Below are 23,072 nucleotides of genomic sequence, written 5' to 3'. Positions count from 1 at the left end.
TTAATGTTAAAATGCAGTACCACCACACTCTCAAACTGTAGGTTCCCTCAAACACCTCAATTTTCCTACATTTATTAATTTCTGTTTGTCGTATTGATATGGCTTAAGTTCCTCGTGTATTCTGTATTTACATTGACAACTGCCTCTTCTTTTTTAATTGGTTGTGTATCACTCTCCATGTTTCATACCCCTTGATGCAGCCTTGCCTAGTACTAATTTTATCTTATTTCAGTAGTTTTGTTTGTCAATAGAAACTGTTATGTAGGCATGCTATTCTTATTTTGTGCTAAAGGTTTTCCTGTCAACTCCATTGTTATTTATGTACTGTTCGGTTTTTACTATTTCACTGCAAAGATGTTACTCACTGTATGTTCCTACTTCACTCTAGATGTGTTACTTCTCTTCCAATGTTGTCTGCTAACATTTAACTTCTTTGGTGATAATACTCAGTAAATGCCTGAAGATGGCCTTGTAAGCCGAAAACCGGTTAGCAATAAAAATAATATTGTAGAACAAAAGCAAACTGGTGCTTTTCATTTATTATTATTAGATAATATAATTTTCATCTGGTACAAACTATCGGCATACGGACAGATGCAAATGATTTCACGTGCTCTCGCACTCAAAATGTGACATAATAGAGACTTGTTTAGTTTCATAATCGAAAAAAGGTCTCTCGCACAAATAAGTCGTTCGACATATTGTAGCGTTTTTGCAACCTCATACTGGAAACATGGAAATTCTACCTGGGAAAAACAATGTAGACGCCCTGGACAATTTTAGCGGATAAGGATTTGTCATTAAATCTGGAATTACCTTGCAGGTTAATCTGTTACATCTGCACATGCACTGGGGCGCTTTCAACTGAATCGGGAAACGGTCTCGAAAACAGATGTGAGAGTGACACTGTCCTCATAACTTTTAGAAAACTATCCCTGTAATTCTCTCAAGGCAACAATGTATTTTTTATGCCTCGCGTTTTCTTTAACGTCAGTGAGTTTAGGGAACTGGGCTGTGTTTGTTAGAATGTGTCCCTTCTATTAGGTGATTTTCTTTTTAAGTGCACCGTCATCAAGTTAGAAAGAAGTTGTTTCGCATCGGGCACTGTCTTGCTGTGGACAGTGTGCTGTCAAGTCCACTCAAAATATGAGATATCCAATCAATTTTAGATGTTTTCATTTTCGATCCTGCTCTCCTTTTTTTCTTCAAAAATTCAACGATAGCGAATTTTAATTCAAAAAATCGTTCCGGGTATACGCTTTGGAGTAATATATAAAGTTTCCATACTCTTCGTTCAATTCCATAAAAAACGGTTGCGACTGACAGTGGAATAATGCGTGCGACTTCATATTCGTACCACCAGTTTCTTCACGTGCTGCGTACCTGAAAGTTTAGTAGTTAAGTGTTTATTGATGTACTAAACAATGAATCCCGTCTGTCGACTGTTTTAATTTTTTGTTCTTTCATTGCCAGCTAAATCTTTAAACTGTTTCTTCATTGTTCGTAATGTCGGCTTCTTTTTTTTTTTAATCTTATGGGACTTAACTGCTAAGGTCATCAGTCCCTAAGCTTACACATTACTTAACCTAAATTATCCTAAGGACAAACACACACCCCCATGCCCGAGGGAGGACTCGAACCACCGCCGGGACCAGCCACACAGTTCATGACTGCAGCGCTCTTGACCGCTCGGCTAATCCCGCGCGGGGTAATGTCGTTTCATAGGAAATTTATAATACCTGTCGTTTATGTGATTGCATAATAGATACCGAGAATTCTCATCCCTGTCTTCCGTCATTCCCATTCATGTTTAAAGGCATGTGACGATGGGTCGCTACATTGCCTTTTTTGCGTAAACATCCACTGAAACTGTGAACGTCCATCATGCCACGAACACACAGCGAAGGGTAAACAGCCCTGGCACCACAATTCTGCCGAACTGAAAAGTGTTCTGCCGACCGAGAAATGCCACATCACAATACTAAATGAAATGTCGAGGTGTATCGAGTACTCCTGGAAAGGAGAAAGCAAAGTCGGGAGGGTAAAGCCTCAGCCCGCCCATGGTCCACACCATCGGCCTGTGTCAAGTTAGTCACGCCGTGGCCGACTCTGCTCTAATGAGTACAGAATAGGAATTAAGAGTAGAAAAAGAGAATCACAGATTGAGAAACCAACCGACCAAGACTTGGGCGGCGGTGGCTGCGCAGGCGCCAACCAAGCTGCATACTACAAAAGAAAGCATTGACAAAGCAGTCAAAAGAACAGACACTGCGGTCTTCCTCAGGACACTGCCTGGGCAAGACACCAGTGTTAAGAAAATACAAGAGCTGTTCACGAAAACCATAAACCCGACCAAAGACAAAATCAAAATAAAACGAATAAAACCCAGCAGAAACTCAGTAATAGTAGAAGTAGCCTCAGAAGAGGACAAAGATAAAATATTAAATAATCAAAAATTAAACTCACTAGTCAAGTGCGAACCACCCAAGAAAAGGAATCCACTTGTAATTCTCTATGACGTACCAACCATCATGACAGATGACGAACTGACAAATACAATAAAAGAGCAGAATTTTGATGACATAAATGAGGAGGAATTCCGAAAGAGTTATAAATTGCGATTTAAGACGGGGCCTAGGGGGCGTGATGTGGTACATCACGTAGCTGAGGTCACGGCACCGATGTGGAAAAAAATCACAGCAATGGGCAGATTATATATAGGTTTTCACTCCATCAACGTAAGAGACTACATCGTGGTACCTCGCTGCCACAACTGTGGTGACCTGGACCACATCCTAAGGATGTGCACCAGGGAGTCGGCTTGCACGAAGTGTGGCACAAGTGGACACAACCGCAAAGACTGCAAAGCAGCAGCAGTTTGTATCCCTTGCAAAAACCGAGGGAAGAAGTCATGCGGAGCCTCGGGACGCAGTTGCCCAACATACAGAATGTTGGAACAACGACTTATTTCAAAAATCGATTATGGCTGATCACAGCCCAACAAATAGGATGCCAAAACATAAATCCCCAAGTAAGAGGAGGCGGGACGCTATGAGGGCAACCAGGTTCAAGAACTTCCTAGTGGCGCTTTCAAGTGCCACTAAGACGGAAATAATAGATAAGGCCATACAAACGGAGCCTTATATGATAGATAAAAACATACAAACAGATCCTCCAGTACTGAACATAGATCCCGCCCCTCGACGATGGGAAACAAAGCCGACAATCCACCCAAAGCGGCAAGAGCATCCTAGAACAGAAATATCTCAGATAAAACCTAGAGAAAAACCCATCCAAGATAGTGCTGTCACAAGCACAAGCTCGAAGCCCACAATGCATAACACTCCAGTGGTCAGATTGCCACCCGTGGACCCGGTAAGGGTTTATCTCAACATCGAGTACACGATGCAACTGGCCAGACTGGAAGAGCGGATTACCCTGGCCACTGCCTTACGGCATGTGGTCCGTGTAGGACACTAAGAGGGAAGAAAGGTAACCTTCTCGGTAATGGAGGCTGTAGATAGAATACAGCTCAAGTCAGTGAATCTCCCAACCGATTTCGGAGCCCTGCGCGACTTACTGAAAAAAGTTTTTGAGAGACGCGGTGAAAAGTTTGACCTTCAGGACATTTACGAACAGGCAGTACTGGCAAATGGACGAATTGCTTTCGACTGGAGTAAGACCTGGCCAGACGACCATATGCACACATATTTTCCATGACGACAGAGATAACAATTGGACAACTGAACACGCACAACAGTCGACTTGTTATGCAGGAGCTCCGTAAAGAGGTGGAGGAGAGGAGACTAGACGTGCTCTGCCTACAGGAGCCGTACTCCCAAGCTGGGAAAATAGCTTTTGCTGCTACAACATGGCAGATTGTCAACAGAGATGAGGATCCTAGAGCAGCAATAGTAATAACAAATAAACTCCTGAGGGTAACTACCCTCTCACAATTCGCAACTCGTCACTGCAACGTCGTGGAGCTCCAGTCACCAATGGGAGTAATTATACTCATAAACATGTATTTTCAATACGGAGATGAAATAGAACGACACCTGGAACATCTGGCAAGAGTCACCACGGCGTTGCGAGGACGAAAAATAATAATAACAGCTGACATCAATGCAAAATCCCCCCTATGGTACAGCGGCACCAGAGACGCGAATGGAGACAAAGTAGAGGACTTTCTAATGGCTTCACAGCTCGTGGTGGCAAACAAGCCGGGCAATCCTCCTACCTACACAGCAGGAGGAGGACAAGGCACGAACATAGACGTTACCCTTACATCACACAACGCAGCCAATCTAATAAAGAACTGGACAGTTATAGGCAATGCCACCACGAGCGACCACAACCTAATAACCTTCACCTTGAGTGAAAGAGAGTGCCGCTGGGCCATGGGATGGGAGGTGCAGTATAATTATAATAGAGCAAATTGGGAACTTTTAGCGAGGGAGTGCGACATTCCTGCATTGCCGGAAGGTGACGTACACGAAGACCTTGACATAGACAAAAGAGCTGAGGAACTGGTGGGTGCAGTACATAGAGCGGTGAGGGCCGCCGTACCAACCAGGAGGAAGGCCGTGGCGGCCTCGCCAGCACCATGGTCGCCCGAATTAGAGGAGTTACGTCAATCTGTTAGAAGGCTAAGGAGAAACTACCAGCGCAGTGTCGTCTGGCTGGAAAGACAAAGATGGCAGTTGCGATACAGGGAGGCTAAGCAAGGTTTTCAGAAGGCATTACGTGAAGTGAGACTGCGTAGCTGGGAAAGTTATGTGCTGAACCAGTTGGCCTTAGATCCGTGGGGTCTCCCTTATAAATTGGTACGGGAAAAAATCCGCTCTCCTCTGGAGTTATCAACTGTCAGGCGAGGGGATGGGATGACGGAGTCTTGGCAGGAAACTGCTGAGGTCCTTCTCCAGTCCCTGCTGCCTGACGACAATGCGGATGGGGAAACTGAAAACCAGAAGCAACTGCGTGACGCATATTTAACGGATTACAACAACAACACGGCAGTCTACCCATTCTCGGAAGAGGAGGTGGCTGCACAAATAAAATCCCTAAAAAGAGGGAAAGCTCCAGGACCAGACGGCATTGTGGCTGAGGTGGTGCAATTTCTGGCACCCCAGTTGGTCGCGCCGCTAACTCACCTTTTCAACGAGTGCCTCCAACAAAGAAGGTTTCCCAAAAAGTGGAAAACCGCGAATGTAATTATAATTAAAAAAGGACCAGAGAAAGATCCAACTGACGTCAAATCTTATAGGCCAATCTGTCTATTGGACCTATTTGGGAAGCTCTTTGAGAAACTGCTGGCTGACAGATTGACGGCTCACCGGATGCTGTGGGGGATGAGCAGCAGGCAGTTTGGCTTCAGGCCGGGGCGGTCGGCATCTGATGCCATCGCTCTGGCGGCTGAAGTCTGCGGCTCGACCCCGCATAAGTATGTCGTCGGCATCATGGTGGATATCAGTGGCGCCTTTGACAACCTGTGGTGGCCTTCGCTCTTCTCCTGCTTACGGGAGAAAGAGTGTCCAGGGCCGCTATATGGGTGTCTGAGGAGCTATTGTAAGGATAGGGAGGTTTGGCTATCATCCCCTAGCGGGAGAATTGGAAAAGTAATCAGTAAGGGATGTCCCTAAGGCTCCGTATTGGGGCCCCTGTTTTGGGACATGCACATGGAACCCTTATTAGACGAACTGCAACAAAGTGAAGAAGTGCTAGAGGTGATAGCCTACGCAGATGACCTCCTCCTGCTGGTCGGCGGTCGTAGCCGAGAGGACATAGAGCCAAAAATCGAAAGGGCCATTGAAAGACTGCACCAATGGTGCCTTAAAACGAAAATGAAAGTTTCCCCTACTAAGTCTACTTATCTATTACTAAAAGGTCAGCTCATTAGAAATCCCACAGTGAGAATCGATGGCTCACCAGTTCTTCGGCGACGTGAGGCGCGATATCTGGGAGTCATAATTGACGAGAGATGGAACTTCGGAAAGCACATAGAAACCGTAACACAGAAAGCCTTACAGATATTAAATAATCTCATTTCCATTGGACATAAACGATTTCATCTCCCCCCTCATCTCATTAAACTTTATCATAATAGCATCCTGACATCAGTAGTGGGTTACGGCTCGGGAGTCTGGGCGCACAGGCTCACGCGGGTCGTGCCCGCCATGATAGTGAGAAGAGTCCAGAGAAATATGATATTAAGATCAGTAGGAGCCTACAGGACATCACCAGGGGGAGCTCTGTTAGTCATAATGGGGCTCTGCCCGCTAGATATTAAAATAAGAGAACAAGCGGCATGGTATTGGGCGAAAAAAGGAGATGGGGAAAAAATAACAGATATCATGGGTGTGAGAGTAGAGGATAAGAGGGAGATAAGAAACAGAGGGGAGGAACTGTGGCAGAGGAATTGGGAGGAAGATGAAACGGGGAGAAGAACTTTCCAGTTCTTACCTAATGTTAAAGAACGTGGGACCATGAAGTATTTCGAACCCACACGAGGACTCATCCACTTTCTCACTGGTCATGGACCCTATCCGACATACTTATGTCGGTTTGGGAAAAGGGCAACCCCCGAGTGTGACTGTGGCGCGGCGGAAGGAACTCCCGAACATGTGGTTTTCGAATGCCCTCTCTTCAATGACGTGGCGGAAACATATAGAGACAGACTTCCACATAACGAGACATACGACCTTCTAAGACAGGAAGACACTTTTCATACCCTGAATGCTCTGGCAGAAGAGGTATCACGAAAAGTTTTAATAGAGTACCTAAGGGATCTAGGGTAAATACCAAATTCTCAACCAACCAACCGATTAAGACTTGATCCCAATCCCATACCGCCTGTGCGTGGAATGGCCGACTTCTATCAGTTGGAAACCGCCACGTACGGGATTAGGGGGATGGGATCAACCATACCGATTACGACAAAGCACCAACTAAGACGTAGGTTAAGTTAGTAGAGTAGGATTTAGATTAGAATACTAACATAGGGAACTGCAGCGATTACTAACCTTGGCCGGCCCAGTGCCAGGGGCACGCTCCTCGGGGTTAGCTCGGGGAGCCTGGCCACTCCAAGTAGGTTTATACTTACTGGCACACCTGTGACGCTGCAGTTAGTAGTCATTTCTAGGTTAGAAGTAGGTAAAATTAAACTGCTCATTGCTACCGTAGGAAATTAACACTAGCTCAGGAACTTAAAAAGTAGTAGTTCACTAATACAAATTGTAGGTAAATTAAAGTGTCCATTGTTACTGTAGGAATTCAACATTAGCTTAAGAACTTAAAAGTAGCTCACTAACACTAATTGTAACATTAGCTGCAAAAATATTTCAGACTTATGTAATAATTATGGCCCACTAATCATGTTAGGAGGTGGGCTAAACATGTATAATTAATATTGTTGTTAATAAAGATAATTTAAAAAAAAACCGAAAAAAGACAAATATAATGAAAAGTAGTAGAAATGAGAATAGCTGGAAACTTGACACCAAAATTGTTCGTCACGACGCAGACGAAGTTAAGGAATTCTGGTACAACGAAACCAGAATAACCCATGAAACATCCTGCCAGATTAAAATTGTGTGTCAGACCGAGACTCCAAATCTGAACCTTGGCTTTTCCCTGGGAAGTGCTTTACCGAATGAGCTATCCAAGCATGACTCACGACTCTTCCTCATAGCTATACTTCCGCCAGTACCTCGTCTGGAAAATAACCCATGATGGACGAAGCAAGGAGGACATAAAAAGCAAACCTGCACAGGCAAAGAGGACGTTCCTGGCAAAGAGAAGTCTACATGTATGAAACATAGGCCATAATTTGAGGAAAAAATTTCTGAGAATGTACGTTTGGAGCACAGCAATGAAAGGTAGTGAATCGAGGGCAATGGAAAAACGAACAGAAGAGAATCGATGCGTTTGAGTTGTAGTGTTGCAGAAGAATGTTGAAAATCAGGTGTTCTGATAAGATAAGGAATGAAGACGTTCTCCGCAGAATCGGCGAAGAAAGGAAAATACGGAAAACATTGACAAGAAGAAGGAACAAGATGACAGAATATGTGTTAAGGCCTCAGGAAATATTCTCCTTGGTACCAGAGGAAATTTCAGAGGGTAAAAACTGTAGTGGAAGACAGTGGTTGGAACTCATCCAGCAAATAATCGAGGATGTATGGTGCAAGTGGTACTGGGAAATGAAAAGCTGGCACAAGAGAGGAGCTAGTGGTGGGCTGCATCAAACCAGTCAGAAGAATGATGACTCAAAAAAAAAATACTGTTTTGGTATTTTGCTCAATTAGAAACTGAATGTCGTGAACTACGAGGGTAGCCTCAAATTAATGTGGGCTGAAAAGTGACGCACACCTACTTGTAGAATGCGACCTCAATGACGTTCGTTCAGAAACGTGCCAGATGAGATGTGGAAGATAACCCCCCCCCCCATACTTATGTGTCATTTGAATGCGTTGGTTCATCCAGTGTATTCTGAGTAGCGGAAGTACAGAGACATGTCGTACTGCTACGTCAACGCGAGTTAAACGGCGTGCTTTTAACGTATTTTTAACTCTTGAAAATATGACTCCTAGAGAGATTCATCCTCATTTAATGGGTGTTGATGGTGACGTTCTATTGATAGGTCTACTTTAAATCAGTGGGTACTAAAATTTCGCTTTTGGGAATCTGGAAAAGTTGTAATTGTTAATGAAACGCGCAGCGGATATGCAATGATTACCACAGACCATAAAGATCGCAAACTCGTCGAAAGCTTGACTCAAAATGATCGGTCAATCACACCAAAGCGTATCGCGAAGAATAGTGCAATATCCAGAGAAAATGTCGGCTTCATTACGAAACAGTTAGGGTACCGTAGAATCTGTGCACGATGGATACCATGCCGTCACACAGACAAGAACGAACAGCGTCGATAGGAGTACGGCGAGCAGCATTTGAAGCGGTTCCGTGACGAAGGAGACTGGCTCCCTTTTGAATATTGTGACGGGGGACGAGTCATGGATCCACCATTACGACCCAGAGGAGAAAAGACAATGCACCATATATCGACATACTTCTTCTTCTCAGGTGAAAAAGTTCAAAACACAACCATTCGTAAAATAAAACTCTTTTGACTGTGTTTTGGGATGCTGACCGAATTTATGTGACTGATTATCTGATACGACGGGCAGCGGTAAATTCTTTTCAGTACACAGAGGCTCTAAAGCACCATTCATGGGAAGTTTGTCGTTTTAGAGGCAGCCTGGAGCCAATAATCTCGCAACATAACAACACTCGTCCGCACACCTCGCGCGAAAATGAAAAGGCTCAGCGAAACCTGAAGTCTGAACCGATTCCATTCCCTCCTTACTCGGAGCGATCTTGCGCCTTGCGATTTCTTTTTTCTTAAGAGAAATCTCAAGGGTAATCATTGCGTCTTGGACGATGATATGAAGCCAGTTGTAAAATCTTGGATTCGAGAAAATTTGGAATAATTTTTCAGAGACGTAAAGAAAAAACTCGTTACACGTTGAGACTATGATTCTGAAGCTTAGCAATTGGGCATTAATGATATTAATGTACTTTTTGCCTGATATTCCTCATTGCTTTTGTTCGTGTTCTACAAGCATTTGTGCATTACTTTTCAGTCTACCCTCGTAATATGACCCTACGATAATTAACTAGCATGATTTCGTCTGTAAATGACAGTAAGAGTTACGTCTTCACGCTTCAATTTAAAGCGTTTCCCGACTCTTGCGATTTCATGCGCCCTAGATCAAATTTATCACATCACAATGCTGTACAACGCCCCCAACAGATGTAAACGCGTAACACTTTGGCTTCAGAAGAAATACAGAAACACATGACACAATAACGGCGTTACGACTTATCTTAGAAGACAAGCTGAAGAAGGACATGCCTACGTTAAAGCAGTTCTATACGTAAACAATTTTTTTGCCAGTGTTGAGTGGCGTACGCTCTTTGAGATTCTGAAGGTAGCAGGGGAAAAACGCCTAGCGAAACCTTATTTACAAAGTGCTCAGAACACAGACTACAGTTCTATACACTGATGAGCCAAAACATTATGACCACCTACTTGAAAGCGTGTTGGTCCACTTCTGGATAGCAATTCACCAGCGATTCTGCGTGCCATGGATTCGACAAGTACTCGATAGGTTTGTGGTTCCAGATGCCTATGCAGAAGTCACACACTTCCCGTACGTTACGGTCTGTTGGTTTCTGGGCGCAGAGCGGGCGTCCGATAGCGTCCCAGAAGGGTTTCATCGGATTCAGGTAAGCCGAATCTGATGGGAAAGATATCAACCTGAGTTTAGTATAATGCTCCTCAAACCACTTCAGCGCGATTCTGCCTTTGTGAAACGAATAGTTATCCTGCTAGAAGATGCCATCGCTGTAGAGAAAGACATCAAGCATAAGGGGTTGCAGATGGCCTCTAATAATGTTCCCGTGGTCCGCAGCTGTCGTGGTGCCCATGAAAGCCTAGGAAAATGTCCCCCATAACATACTACTGCTGCCACTAGCCTGCGTGCGTGGCGCGCTGCATGTTTCGAGCAGCCGCTTGCACAGATAGGAGTCGTAAATTTGTAAACTGTCGAAGCTGCGTTGGTAAAGTACCGGAACTTCAAGCGCTGATAGAAAGCACCGAAGCTGAAATAGGTACAGAAAGCTGGCTGAAGCCAGAGATAAATTCTGCCGAAATTTTTACAAACGTACAGACGGTGTTTAGAAAGGATAGATTGCATGCAACCGGTGGTGGAGTGTTCGTTGCTGTTAGTAGTAGTTTATCCTGTAGTGAAGTAGAAGTGGATAGTTCCTGTGAATTATTATGGGTGGAGGTTACATTCAACAACCGAGCTAGGTTAATAATTGGCTCCTTTTACCGACCCCCCGACTCAGCAGCATTAGTGGCAGAACAACTGAGAGAAAATTTGGAATACATTTCACATAAATTTTCTCAGCATGTTATAGTCTTAGGTGGAGATTTCAATTTACCATATATAGACTGGGACACTCAGATGTTTAGGACGGGTGGTAGGGACAGAGCATTGAGTGACATTATACTGAGTGCACTATCCGAAAATTACCTCGAGCAATTAAACAGAGAACCGACTCGTGGAGATAACATCTTGGACCTACTGATAACAAACAGACCCGAACTTTTCGACTCTGTAAGCGCAGAACAGGGAATCAGTGATCATAAGGCCGTTGTAGCATCCCTGAATATGGAAGTTAATAGGAATATAAAAAAAGGGAAGAAGGTTTATCTGTTTAGCAAGAGTAATAGAAGGCAGATTTCAGGCTACCTAACAGATCAAAACGAAAATTTCTGTTCCGACACTGACAATGTTGAGTGTTTATGGAAAAAGTTCAAGGCAATCGTAAAATGCGTTTTAGACAGGTACGTGCCGAGTAAAACTGTGAGGGACGGGAAAAACCCACCGTGGTACAACAACAAAGTTAGGAAATTACTGCGAAAGCAAAGAGAGCTTCACTCCAAATTTAAACGCAGCCAAAACCTCTCAGGCAAACAGAAGCTAAACGATGTCAAAGTTAGCGTAAGGAGGGCTATGCGTGAAGCGTTTAGTGAATTCGAAAGTAAAATACTAGGTACCGACTTGACAGAAAATCCTAGGAAGTTCTGGTCTTACGTTAAATCAGTAAGTGGCTCGAAACAGCATGTCCAGACACTCCGGGATTATGATGGCATTGAAACAGAGGATGACAAGCGTAAAGCTGAAATACTAAACACCTTTTTCCAAAGCTGTTTCACAGAGGAAGACCGCACTGCAGTTCCTTCTCTAAATCCTCGCACAAACGAAAAAATGGCTGACATCGAAATAAGTGTCCAAGGAATAGAAAAGCAACTGGAATCACTCAACAGAGGAAAGTCCACTGGTTCTGACGGGATGCCAATTCGATTCTACACAGAGTACGCGAAATAACTTGCCCCCCTTCTAACAGCCGTGTACCGCAAGTCTCTAGAGGAACGGAAGGTTCCAAATGATTGGAAAAGAGCACAGGTAGTCCCAGTCTTCAAGAAGGGTCGTCGAGCAGATGCGCAAAACTATAGACCTATATCTCTGACGTCGATCTGTTGTAGAATTTTAGAACATGTTTTTTGCTCGAGTATCATGTCGTTTTTGGAAACTCAGAATCTACTATATAGGAATCAACATGTATTCCGGAAACAGCGATCGTGTGAGACCCAACTCGCTCTATTTGTTCATGAGACCCAGAAAATATTAGATACAGGCTCCCAGGTAGATGCTATTTTTCTTGACTTCCGGAAAGCGTTCGATACAGTTCCGCACTGTCGCCTGATAAACAAAGTAAGAGCTTACGGAATATCAGACCAGCTGTGTGGCTGGATTGAAGAGTTTTTAGCAAACAGAACACAGCATGTTGTTCTCAATGGAGAGACGTCTACAGACGTTAAAGTAACCTCTGGGGTGCCACAGGGGAGTGTTATGGGACCATTGCTTTTCACAATATATATAAATGACCTAGTAGATAGTGTCGGAAGTTCCATGCGGCTTTTCGCGGATGATGCTGTAGTATACAGAGAAGCTGAAGCATTAGAAAATTGTAGCGAAATGCAGGAAGATCTGCGGCGGATAGGCACTTGGTGCAGGGAGTGGCAACTGACCCTTAACATAGACAAATGTAATGTATTGAGAATACATAGAAAGAAGGATCCTTTATTGTATGATTATATGATAGCGGAACAATCACTGGTAGCAGTTACTTCTGTAAAATATCTGGGAGTATGCGTGCGGAACGATTTGAAGTGGAATGATCATATAAAATTAATTGTTGGTAAGGCGGGTACCAAGTTGAGATTCATTGGGAGAGTCCTTAGAAAATGTAGTCCATCAACAAAGGAGGTGGCTTACAAAACACTCGTTCGACCTATACTTGAGTATTGCTCATCAGTGTGGGATCCGTACCAGATCGGGTTGACGGAGGAGATAGAGAAGATCCAAAGAAGAGCGGCGCGTTTCGTCACAGGGTTATTTGGTAACCGTGATAGCGTTAAGGAGATGTTTAACAAATTCAAGTGGCAGACTCTGCAAGAGAGGCGCTCTGCATCGCGGTGTAGCTTGCTCGCCAGGTTTCGAGAGGGTGCGTTTCTGGATGAGGTATCGAATATATTGCTTCCCCCTACTTATACCTCCCGAGGAGATCACGAATGTAAAATTAGAGAGATTAGAGCGCGCACAGAGGCTTTCAGACAGTCGTTCTTCCCGCGAACCATACGCGACTGGAACAGGAAAGGGAGGTAATGACAGTGGCACGTAAAGTGCCCTCCGCCACACACCGTTGGGTGGCTTGCGGAGTATAAATGTAGATGTAGATGTAGATGACGGCGTATCTAGACACGACCATCTACCAGGTTTAACAACAAATGGATTCATCCGACCTGACGACACGATTCCATTGATCAACGGTCCATGCTCACTCTTATCATGATTGACGATGTTGTTGGGTCAGCATGGGACAGGTAGGGATCCTCTGCCGCAGAACACCATGTTCAACACTGTGAGCTGAACAGTGTGCTCCAAAACACTCGTGCCTGAGACAGCACTGTACTCTGTCGTGAGATCTGCCACAGATCGCAGCCTATCCTGCATTAGAGATCGGACGAGCCGCCCATCCTTTTTGTTCTGTGATCAGATATGGAAATCCAACTCCTCGCCTACTCGAGGTTTCAGCAGTCTTCGACCACTTTCCATGGATGCTCACGACAGTAACACGCGAACAGCCGACCAGCTTCGCCGTTTCCAAAATGTTCCCTCCCAGGCACTGGGCCACAACTATCTGGCTTTTGTCAAAGTTGCTTAAGCCGGCGGCTATCCGCATTTACGCCACTCACCGTCGCTGGAATGATTTTCCCATTCGTCTCTGCTCCGCTCATATACTTCTTTTATCGCGTCGCGTGCCGTCAGCACCTCCAGCCAGCGTATAACCTCGTGGCGGGCAGTGGTCATAATGTTTTGGCTCATCAGCGTAATGCGACATTGCAGTGCCTGTGTTGTTCAGAAGTAAGATGCAAAGTTCCTTTGGACATGCATGCATGGATGACGACAGCTGGATATTTGGGTCCAGCCGTGAGCCGTGCTCGGATAGCCTGATGGTAAGGCGAGTGCTCGGGATAAGCGGGAAATGCGCGTTCGAGGTGGTCCGGCACAAAGTTTCAGTGTCGTAATTTCACTATACAGGTGATGGTTGTCCATATTCTCAACTGCGAATATGTTTCATGTACAGTTATATGAGTCCAAGGACATGAGCAAGAAGTAGTTAGTGAGAGGGGAGTGGGACACGACTCTAGCCTAATGCCAGTGCTATTCAAGCTGTACATTGAGCAAGCATTAAAAAGCAAGGAGAGGTTTGGAGAATTAAGTTTCAGGAGGAAGAAATAAAGGTTCACCAACGACATCGTAATCCTGCAGGGATGGCGAAGTATTTCGAAAACCAGTCCAATGAAACGGCTAGTGTCTTGAAAAGAGGATATAAAATGGACAGATACAAAAATAAAACAAGGGTAGGTGAATTAAATCAGGCGTTGCTGAGGGAACTATATTAGTTATTGAGGCACTAAAAGTAGTAGATTAGTTTTGCTATTTGGACAGAAAAGCAACTTAAAGCTGTAGAGCAGGCAAAAGTTGCATATAACTTTTCTTGAGGCTGCATTTTAATTTCTAATGGTCGTTTTTCCCCTGCAGATGATCCTTGTACGCGCTAAAAAAAATAGGTGACAGCCAAAACAGGGAAGATATAAAATGCACACTGGTAATAGCAAGAAAAGTCTTTCTGGAAAAGGCAAATTTGTTAACATCGACTATAAATTTAAGTGCTAAGATACGAATTGTAGTTTTCTATAGAACTGAAACGTTTGATAATAAACTGTTCACACTAGAAGAGAGTAGACGATTTTGAAATGTGGTTTTACAGCAAAACCGTGAAGATTAGAAGGATAGATCGAATAACTAATGATGTGGTATTGTATGAAATTGGGTAAAAAAAATTTGTGGTACAACCTGACTAAAATGAAACATCCTCTGATAGCAAACATCCTTAGGCGTCAAAGAATCGTTAATTTCGTAATGGAGGAAAGTGCAGCCGAGAGGGGGGATGGGGGTAAAATTGTAGAGAGGATGGAGGTTGCAGTAGCTACTCATATATGAAGCGACTTGCACAGGATATTTTTTAAACGGACATCATATTCGCCGTTGTCTGCAGGGATTATTTATTGCCTAATGCAGTTTAGGCTTTTGGGGATTTTTCTTAGGTCGCTTTGCTGCTGTAGATGTCGACTTAGTTTTATGTATTTGATGTATTTTGGAATTACGTCGTTGGATTTACGTTACTTGTTAAACTTTATATATCTGTTGTCTTCAGTAATTTAATCTTAGTATGCTGAAATCGCAGTAAAGCTTGAGAATTCAATCAGTTGCGTGCCTAGCGAGGCATATGTGGTTTTACAGCAATTTCAGTGAACGAAGAACAAATTTCTAAAGACAAAAGAATGTATAATGTTTAACAAGCAATGTAAATGCAATAACGTAACTTCAAAGTACACCAATGATAAAATTAAGTTGACATCTACAGCAGCGAAACGAGTTAAGAAGCTTTTGCAGTACCAATTGACAATGGCCCGAAAGACGAAATTGCAATAGTGAAATAAATAATTTCTACAGTCAACAACGAATATGATGTCCGTGATGTCTTTTTAAAAAACTCTATGTAACTATGAATACCGGCTATGAGAAGTTTGCACAGGATAATCTAGTGTGAAGAGCTGCCTCAGTTCCGTTTTCGGACTGCAAGCCACAACAGCAACAACCTGCATAAGTGTACAACGTAGAATCTGAGATTCGCTGTTGTTATTGCTACACAGTCGTCACTCGTCCCGAGAACTTACCGTGGGTCCAGCCAGCCAGTCGTTGGGCCCGTAGAAAAGATAGACCGGTGCAGTGACGTTCGCAAGGTTGTAGTCCGGCGGTGTAGCCTTACCGTAACGCTTCAAATTTTTTAAGATGCCATAATTGTATTGCCTAAAGTGACCTGAAAAAGAGAAAATTATGTGTTGAAAGCATTAGCAGATGGATCGCGGAGTTACTACAATAATATATTTTCGTGATCGTGAAATCGTGTTCTCTGTGCAGTTTGAAAGAATTCGTCTGGACACAGAATAATCGAGTATACAGCTTCCATGAATCTGTGTAACAACATACTGTGTTCTACTGTATATCACATTGTAAAAAAGATGTTTGTATAACTGTATGTAGTTGAAGGCTGACACTGAATATCATGGCGTTTACTCTTTGACCTGTATTACACTACCAGATTTTTTTTTTTTTTGATGAAGTTTCTTTGTGAAATAAAATTTGATCGTTATATAAGACACTTTGCGAAAGTTAGGTCTTCGTCAGATTTTATTTGATCTAATCTAGCGCCTCGCATTATATTTGGTCAAAGAAAGTGTCCGTCTTCTATTTTCTGCATAGATGAATGTAACCTCTTGGAGTGCTAGCATCGCTAGAGCTGTTTGTTATCCAATGTTTATATACATGACTTCGAAATTTACATGATGCGTCGCACCTACAAGGAAATTGATAGAAATGTACGAGCCAGATTAAGCACTGTGTTACTTGCGGCATCCCGGATACAAAAATAAATTAAGAAGACGCAAGAATTATTAAAAAAAAGTGCGGAGGCCATTAGCCGTGAACTATGGCCAGGATGTATCCTGCAGGACAGAAAGGAAGAGATGTACAATTTTTGTAAGAATAAACATATTTTTAATGGCTTTGATATGAACTAAACAGGTAATTGCTTTCAGATACACCTTCTCCGGAGCAAATCACAGTCAGTATGTTTACAATGGAGCTCCCAAATCCAGATTTCGTATACCGATTTCCCAAGACCGCTTCTGGTTGATGAAGTGAACGCCCCAAAACCGATGTAGGAAATCCACTTCCAGCAACCGGTTTTCCCTTTCCACAATCGACTTTCGCTCCCATGTAAACGTGCAATCGTTTATCAATCCTGCTTCGGTTGTCAGGTTACGTCTAGTTTTTAAAAATTTTCGGCTAATATTGACAGACGAACTTTTTTACGGTGAAGGGTAAGTAGAAACATTACGCTGAGCACAAAGCTGTTTACACCTCTAATGTCTAACTGAAGAGAAATAACGACTGTGCTGAGTAAATCAGAAACTGGAACAGCTGTTGTCTAGACGCTGTATTTAACTACACTAGAAAATACATTTAAGTCCTTAACATGTAAACACGAGAGCGGAAAATGGTTTCCGAAATTCAGTTTTCGTCTTCCGTAAGATGTGTCGCAAGTAAACGTAATGAGTGTTTCTGTAAGTCTGTCTTTTGCGGATATAGCATTTCTGAGATAAGTGTTCTGCTTCGTAATATAAGGAACCACTTTCCTGAGCGCATATGGAAATGTACTCTCGTCCATTCACAAGTAATTTTCATATGACTTAACGTTCTCGACTTGCAGCTCCCGTAACAGATTTTTTTGAGTGATTTTGGCATCTCTCCGTGAAACTCACGGCTTCACCCAAGTATGTTTCCTTTTACTTTTCTTCTGCTCCTCTTTCAAATGTAAATACAATGCAGTTGTGGTGCATGCAACTGCAGAGTACATAAATAAGTCTTGAGTAACAACACACAACAGCTGATGCTAGTGGTAGCAACAGTCCTCTATTTTCGTTTTAAATCTGAAGATGGCAGGTACGTAAAATGTGATGTAGATTCCTTTTTCATCAGATAAAGATGTCTCAATAACAACGTGATCCATGTCATGCAGAGTTATAAGAATCAGTGTCTACTACAATATTGCTGTGTGTATCTTCAGGTAGTAATGGAAAACGAGTATATTTGCTTTCAGTTGTAAAGGTACGACCTCGGATATGTTGTATAAAATGTTCTGGATACACTTCTCGGTGTAATTTACTATTAAAATCCAAGCTTTCGACAACAGTACCATTGCCTTCTTCAGGAAAGTAACTGTGTATTGAAGAAATAACGGCGAAGAAGTAACGGACTCGACTAGGTCACTTCGACGAAAGACCACATTACATCAAAGACGCGACCAGTGACATATCGTCGTTAGCGCCAATGTAATCTGTGGTAGCAGCGGGTACTACTAACGAAGTTAGAATATAGGAACACTTTCTCAAGCCGAAAAAGAAGCCCGCCTCCACCATATTGCTGAGTTTTGGTGAAGCGCTGCTCTATGATCTCTCTTAAAAACAAGAATAAAACGTTCGGCTGTTTTGTCTCGATGTACATCATGCTCAATGAGTGTCAATTGGAGTAAAAAATTTAGCTGTTGGTAGGACTACTATAGCGACTCTGCCCAAATTTGTTTACATTTGTGACGTCAGTCGACCTGTGTCACTGACCTAGTGATGCAGCATTAAAATCGAAGATGATGGAAATAGACCAACTGTGTGCCTTATACTCAGCCTCCCCCCCCCCCCCAACAGCACCACTCCCAACCCCAGCCTCTCCACTAAACGGTAAATGGCAAACTCTAAATGCTTAATGGTAAACGCTAAAAGGTAAATGCCAAATGGTAAACGCTGAATGATTGACGGTAAACGCTAAACGATACTTAGTATATGCTAAACACCTAGCGGTAAGCACTAAACAGTACACGCTAAACATTGAGCGATAAATGGTAAACGGTAACTACTAAAGGGCTAACGATAAACACTAAACGGTAAAACTGAACGATGAATGGTAAATGCTAAACACTACAAGCCTAACAAATGAGGCATAATGTCTATTGATCACTGATCATCACTGATCACTGACCACCATTGACCACTGACCGATAGTTATCACTGACAGCCATTGATAAATGACCATCAATGATCGCTGTCAATCATTGATCACTGATTTTCACTGATCACCGACCATCATTGATACTGAGCATTACTGATCACTGATCATCATTGATTACCATCATTGATCACTGACCGTATGTGACACTACTGTCATTTTGCAGTTATAAAGACACACAAAAGTTGACTGATATAGAAGTACACCTTCCAGTCATTCGACGTGCAAGTCGCCGAGTGGTGTCAAATCGAAAGACTTGCACCAGGCGAACGGTTTACCCGACGGGAGACACTAGTCACACGACCTTCCAGTCATGACAGGGAAGGTTGTATAAACTATGCTCTGTCTACTTGCAGTTTTAATTATACGTGGTGAGTCACTAACTATTGCCACCAAGAATAACTCCGAAAGTATGATAGGAGCTGAACAGTTCGCGGGACAAAAATTGCACGGGTCAACTTTGTTTTTTTAAATGGATTACTATAGTCTGATACTGATTTTCTGATAGCGGCTATCGAGAGGAATCCAATGATGTGTAACAATAAGGTATTTGAAGGTCAACGAAGGTAAAAAAAGGTGGCATGAACGTCCATTTACAGAAAATGTTCGAAGCGACGACCATTGGTAACAATGCACTCCTTCAATCTTCTTATCATGTACTGAGTGGTATTCCTTATAATATCGGCACTTACCGAAGCTCATGCTCTCTCGCATATCTTCAGGTGTAGTTGCAACGTCTTTATAAACAATGTCTTTTCCGAATCCCTACAAGAAAAAATGCAGAGGCGCCAAGTAGGCGAACGAGCCGGCCACGACACATCTCCTCCGCGTCCAATCCAACGATTTAGGAATTGTTTCTGCAACTCATTTCTAGTCATCAGCGAAAAATGTACCGGGCTCCCATCGTCTTGATATCACATTCTGTTCCTTGTTCCTAAAGGTATTTCTTCCAAAAACCGACCTAATGTTTGTTGCACGAATGTTGCGTATGTCGTACCATTAAGATTTCCTTCGATGAAATAGCGGCCTATAATTCTGTCCACCAGAATCCCACAACATACATTCACCGAGCACGGTTTTTGTTGTACAACTTTTCAGTTGCCCAATAATGCATGTTATACACATTAACATTTCCATGGTTCGTCAATGTAGCCTTGTCAGTAACTAAAATCAAATTAATAAATGTTGAAACGTCTACGTTATTTGATTTTCAAACAGCTGAGCAAAACTGAACGTACTCAGACATTACTCTCTTTACTTATTCTGATCAACACTAAACTGACACACAATATTTTTAACGCAACGCAATCTGACTTTTAAAAATCCCTACAAAAGAATGGCCCTGACTAACAATAACCTATAACTTTCATGAAACACTTACCTCACAAAAATCTTCGTTACTCGAACTACAGCAACACAGCGAGCGCCACTACTGCCATCTAAATAAAAGTTTCTAACTACTGATAGGTATAGTCAGCAAATGAAAGATTTTGATAGAGAACAAATAATGTATTTACCTTAATAATGTTCAAAAGTCATAATATATATATATCAGTTCATGATATCCAGTATTACAAACTTACTCTTTCTGGCGGACACACGTCCATATCGTCCGCTCCTAAAATTCTGCCATCTCTCTCCCCACGTCCACCACTGCTGGCAGCTCACCTCCAACTGCGTAACGCTACAATAGCGAATATTCCAACAATGTCAACCAGCCACAGACTGCACACAGCACAGCCAGTGATTTTCATACAGAGCGATACGTGACGTTACCAACATAAAAACCTAAACAGCCTACTTACAATGTGTCACCCCTCTGAATCTGAAGTTGAGCCCATCGGCAGAATTCAATACATGCCAGATAATTCTTGGTGGAGATTGATATGGTAAGGATGATATTTATGGCGATGCAGAATACGATCAACACTACTATGGCTCATGTCAGACTCCCTTGCGATTTGACGCGAACTAACACAACGATCTAGAAACAGTGGTAAGAGTAACAATTTCTGTTTCTCGTTAGTAACTTTCCTTTGCTGGATATGATTCTGATGTGTTAAAGATACAGTTATCTTCAATTTATCATACTCGTATTTAAATGTACGACGTATAGGGCGAGTAGGTTGAGGATATCTCTCAGCATACAAGTCTCTAGCTCTCACTAAATTTCGTTGTCATTCTCCTTAAATAAGAAGCATATCGACCTGTTCTTCTAAGGAATACCCCATTCACACTCGCTTGATTCGACGATATTAGTGTTGGACTGCGAAACCGTCGAATGGTGTTTACATGTCAATGGTACGTTAGATGGATGCGCCGTATTCGTCCAATATTTACCATACGCCGGTATACGAGAGAGAATTGTCAGAGCATGTGCTTCGATAAGTGCCAATGCGATAAGGAGTACCATTCAATCCATGATAGGAAGATTTCAGCACTGCATTGATAGCAATGGTCATCACTTCGAACACCTTCTGTAAATGGACGTTCATGCCACCTTTTTGACCTTCGTTGAGCTTCAAAGACCTTACAGTTACACATTATTGGATTCATCTCGATAGCCGCTATCCGAAGATAAGAACCGAACTATAGCATCCCTTTTAAAAAAATAACGTTGCCCTTCATATCCCTGACGCGACCCTTATTCAGATGTACTGTATTAAACTTTGCGAATGTCTCATTTCCTACTGAAGTGAATATTTTAGAAAAACAATGTAAATGTATCTCCACATATCAAAAAATGTTTTGCATCACCTCAGTTCCGAGGGTTCCGAAACCTGTACAGAAAACTGGAATAGAGATCAACATAAACATCATTTCCGACCTTTTTACTGCTCATGAAAACCACACATTGCTTGTTGTACCACCATACAGCGAGACCTTCAGATTTGGTGGTCCAGATAGCTGTACACACCGGTACCTCTGAGACCCAGTAGCATGTCCTCTGGCACTGATGCATGCCTGTATTCGTCGTGGCATACTATCCACAAGTTCATCAAGGCACTGTTGACCCATATTGTCCCACTCCTCAGCGGCGACTCGGCGTGGATCCCTCAGAGTGGTTGGTGGGTCACGTCGTCCATAAACAGCCCTTTTCAATCTATCCCAGGCATGTTCGATAGGCTTCATGTCTGGAGAACATGCTGCCCACTCTAGACGAACGATGTCGTTACCCCAAAGGAAGTCATTCACAAGATGTGCACGATGGGGGTGCGAATTGTCGTCTATGAAGACGTATGGCTCGCCAATATGCTGCCGATATAGTTGCACTGTCGGTCGGAGGATGGCATTCACGTATCGTACAGCCGTTACGGTGCCTTCCATGACAACCAGCGGCGTACATCGGCCCCACATAAGGCCATCTCTAAACAGCAGGGAACGTCCACCTTGCTGCACTCGCTGGACAGTGTGTGTACGGCGTTCAGCCTGACCGAGTTGCCTCCAAACACGTCTCCGACGATTGTCTGGTTGAAGGCATCTGCGACACTCGTCGGTGAAGAGAACGTGATGCCAATCCTGAGCGGTTCTTTCGGCATATAGTTGGGCCCATCTCTACCGGGCTGCATGGTGTCGTGGTTGCAAAGATCGACCTCGTCATGGACGTCGGGAATGAAGTTACGCATCATGCAGCTTATTGCGCACAGTTTGAGTCGTAACACGACGTCCTGTGGCTGCACGAAAAGTATTTATTCAGCATGGTGGCGTTGCTGTCAGTGTTCCTCCGAACCATAATCCGTAGGTAGCGGTCATCCACTGCAGTAGTAGCCCTTGGCCGCCTTGAGCGAGGCATGTGGTCAACAGTTCCTGTCTCTCTGTATCTCCTTCATGTCCGAACAACATCGCCTTGGTTCACTCCGAGATGCCTGGTCACTTCCCTTGTTGAGAGCCCTTCCTCGCACAAATTAACAATACGGACGTTATCTGCGCTTTTTTTTTTCTAAAGTGAAGTTGGCATCGCATTCAGCTGACTGTTCAGACTTCACAGCAGTCAGAAGTATAATGCCCGAATAAGAGAAACAGTTCTTTAAATTCGACTCGTATAACAAACCGTTCAAATTACCGTTTTTCATGTATGCAGAAATCGATTGTTTTTTGCGACCAGATGTTAGCAACGACATTCACTCATATAAACCTTATAGTATAGCTTTCTGCACGCGCTGTAGTTATAGCGATGAATATGCAGAGTTT

At 43.2% G+C, this 23,072-nt stretch overlaps 1 protein-coding gene across 1 annotated transcript in view; it reads right to left on the bottom strand.

Annotated features, from left to right (window-relative positions):
* Positions 1-23,072, bottom strand: part of LOC126095453 (lipase 3-like) — a 124,657-nt gene that overhangs the window by 5,720 nt on the left and 95,865 nt on the right. Inside the window, exon 5 of the mRNA XM_049910246.1 lies at positions 15,938-16,105. Coding sequence (XP_049766203.1) covers positions 15,938-16,105 — 168 coding nt within the window. The remainder of the gene's footprint in view (positions 1-15,937; positions 16,106-23,072) is intronic.

This window comes from Schistocerca cancellata, chromosome 8 (assembly GCF_023864275.1).
Source record: "Schistocerca cancellata isolate TAMUIC-IGC-003103 chromosome 8, iqSchCanc2.1, whole genome shotgun sequence".
Lineage (NCBI taxonomy): Eukaryota > Metazoa > Arthropoda > Insecta > Orthoptera > Acrididae > Schistocerca > Schistocerca cancellata.
The sequence above is the reverse complement of the archived record's forward strand: the minus strand, read 5'-3'. Positions and strand labels throughout refer to the sequence as shown.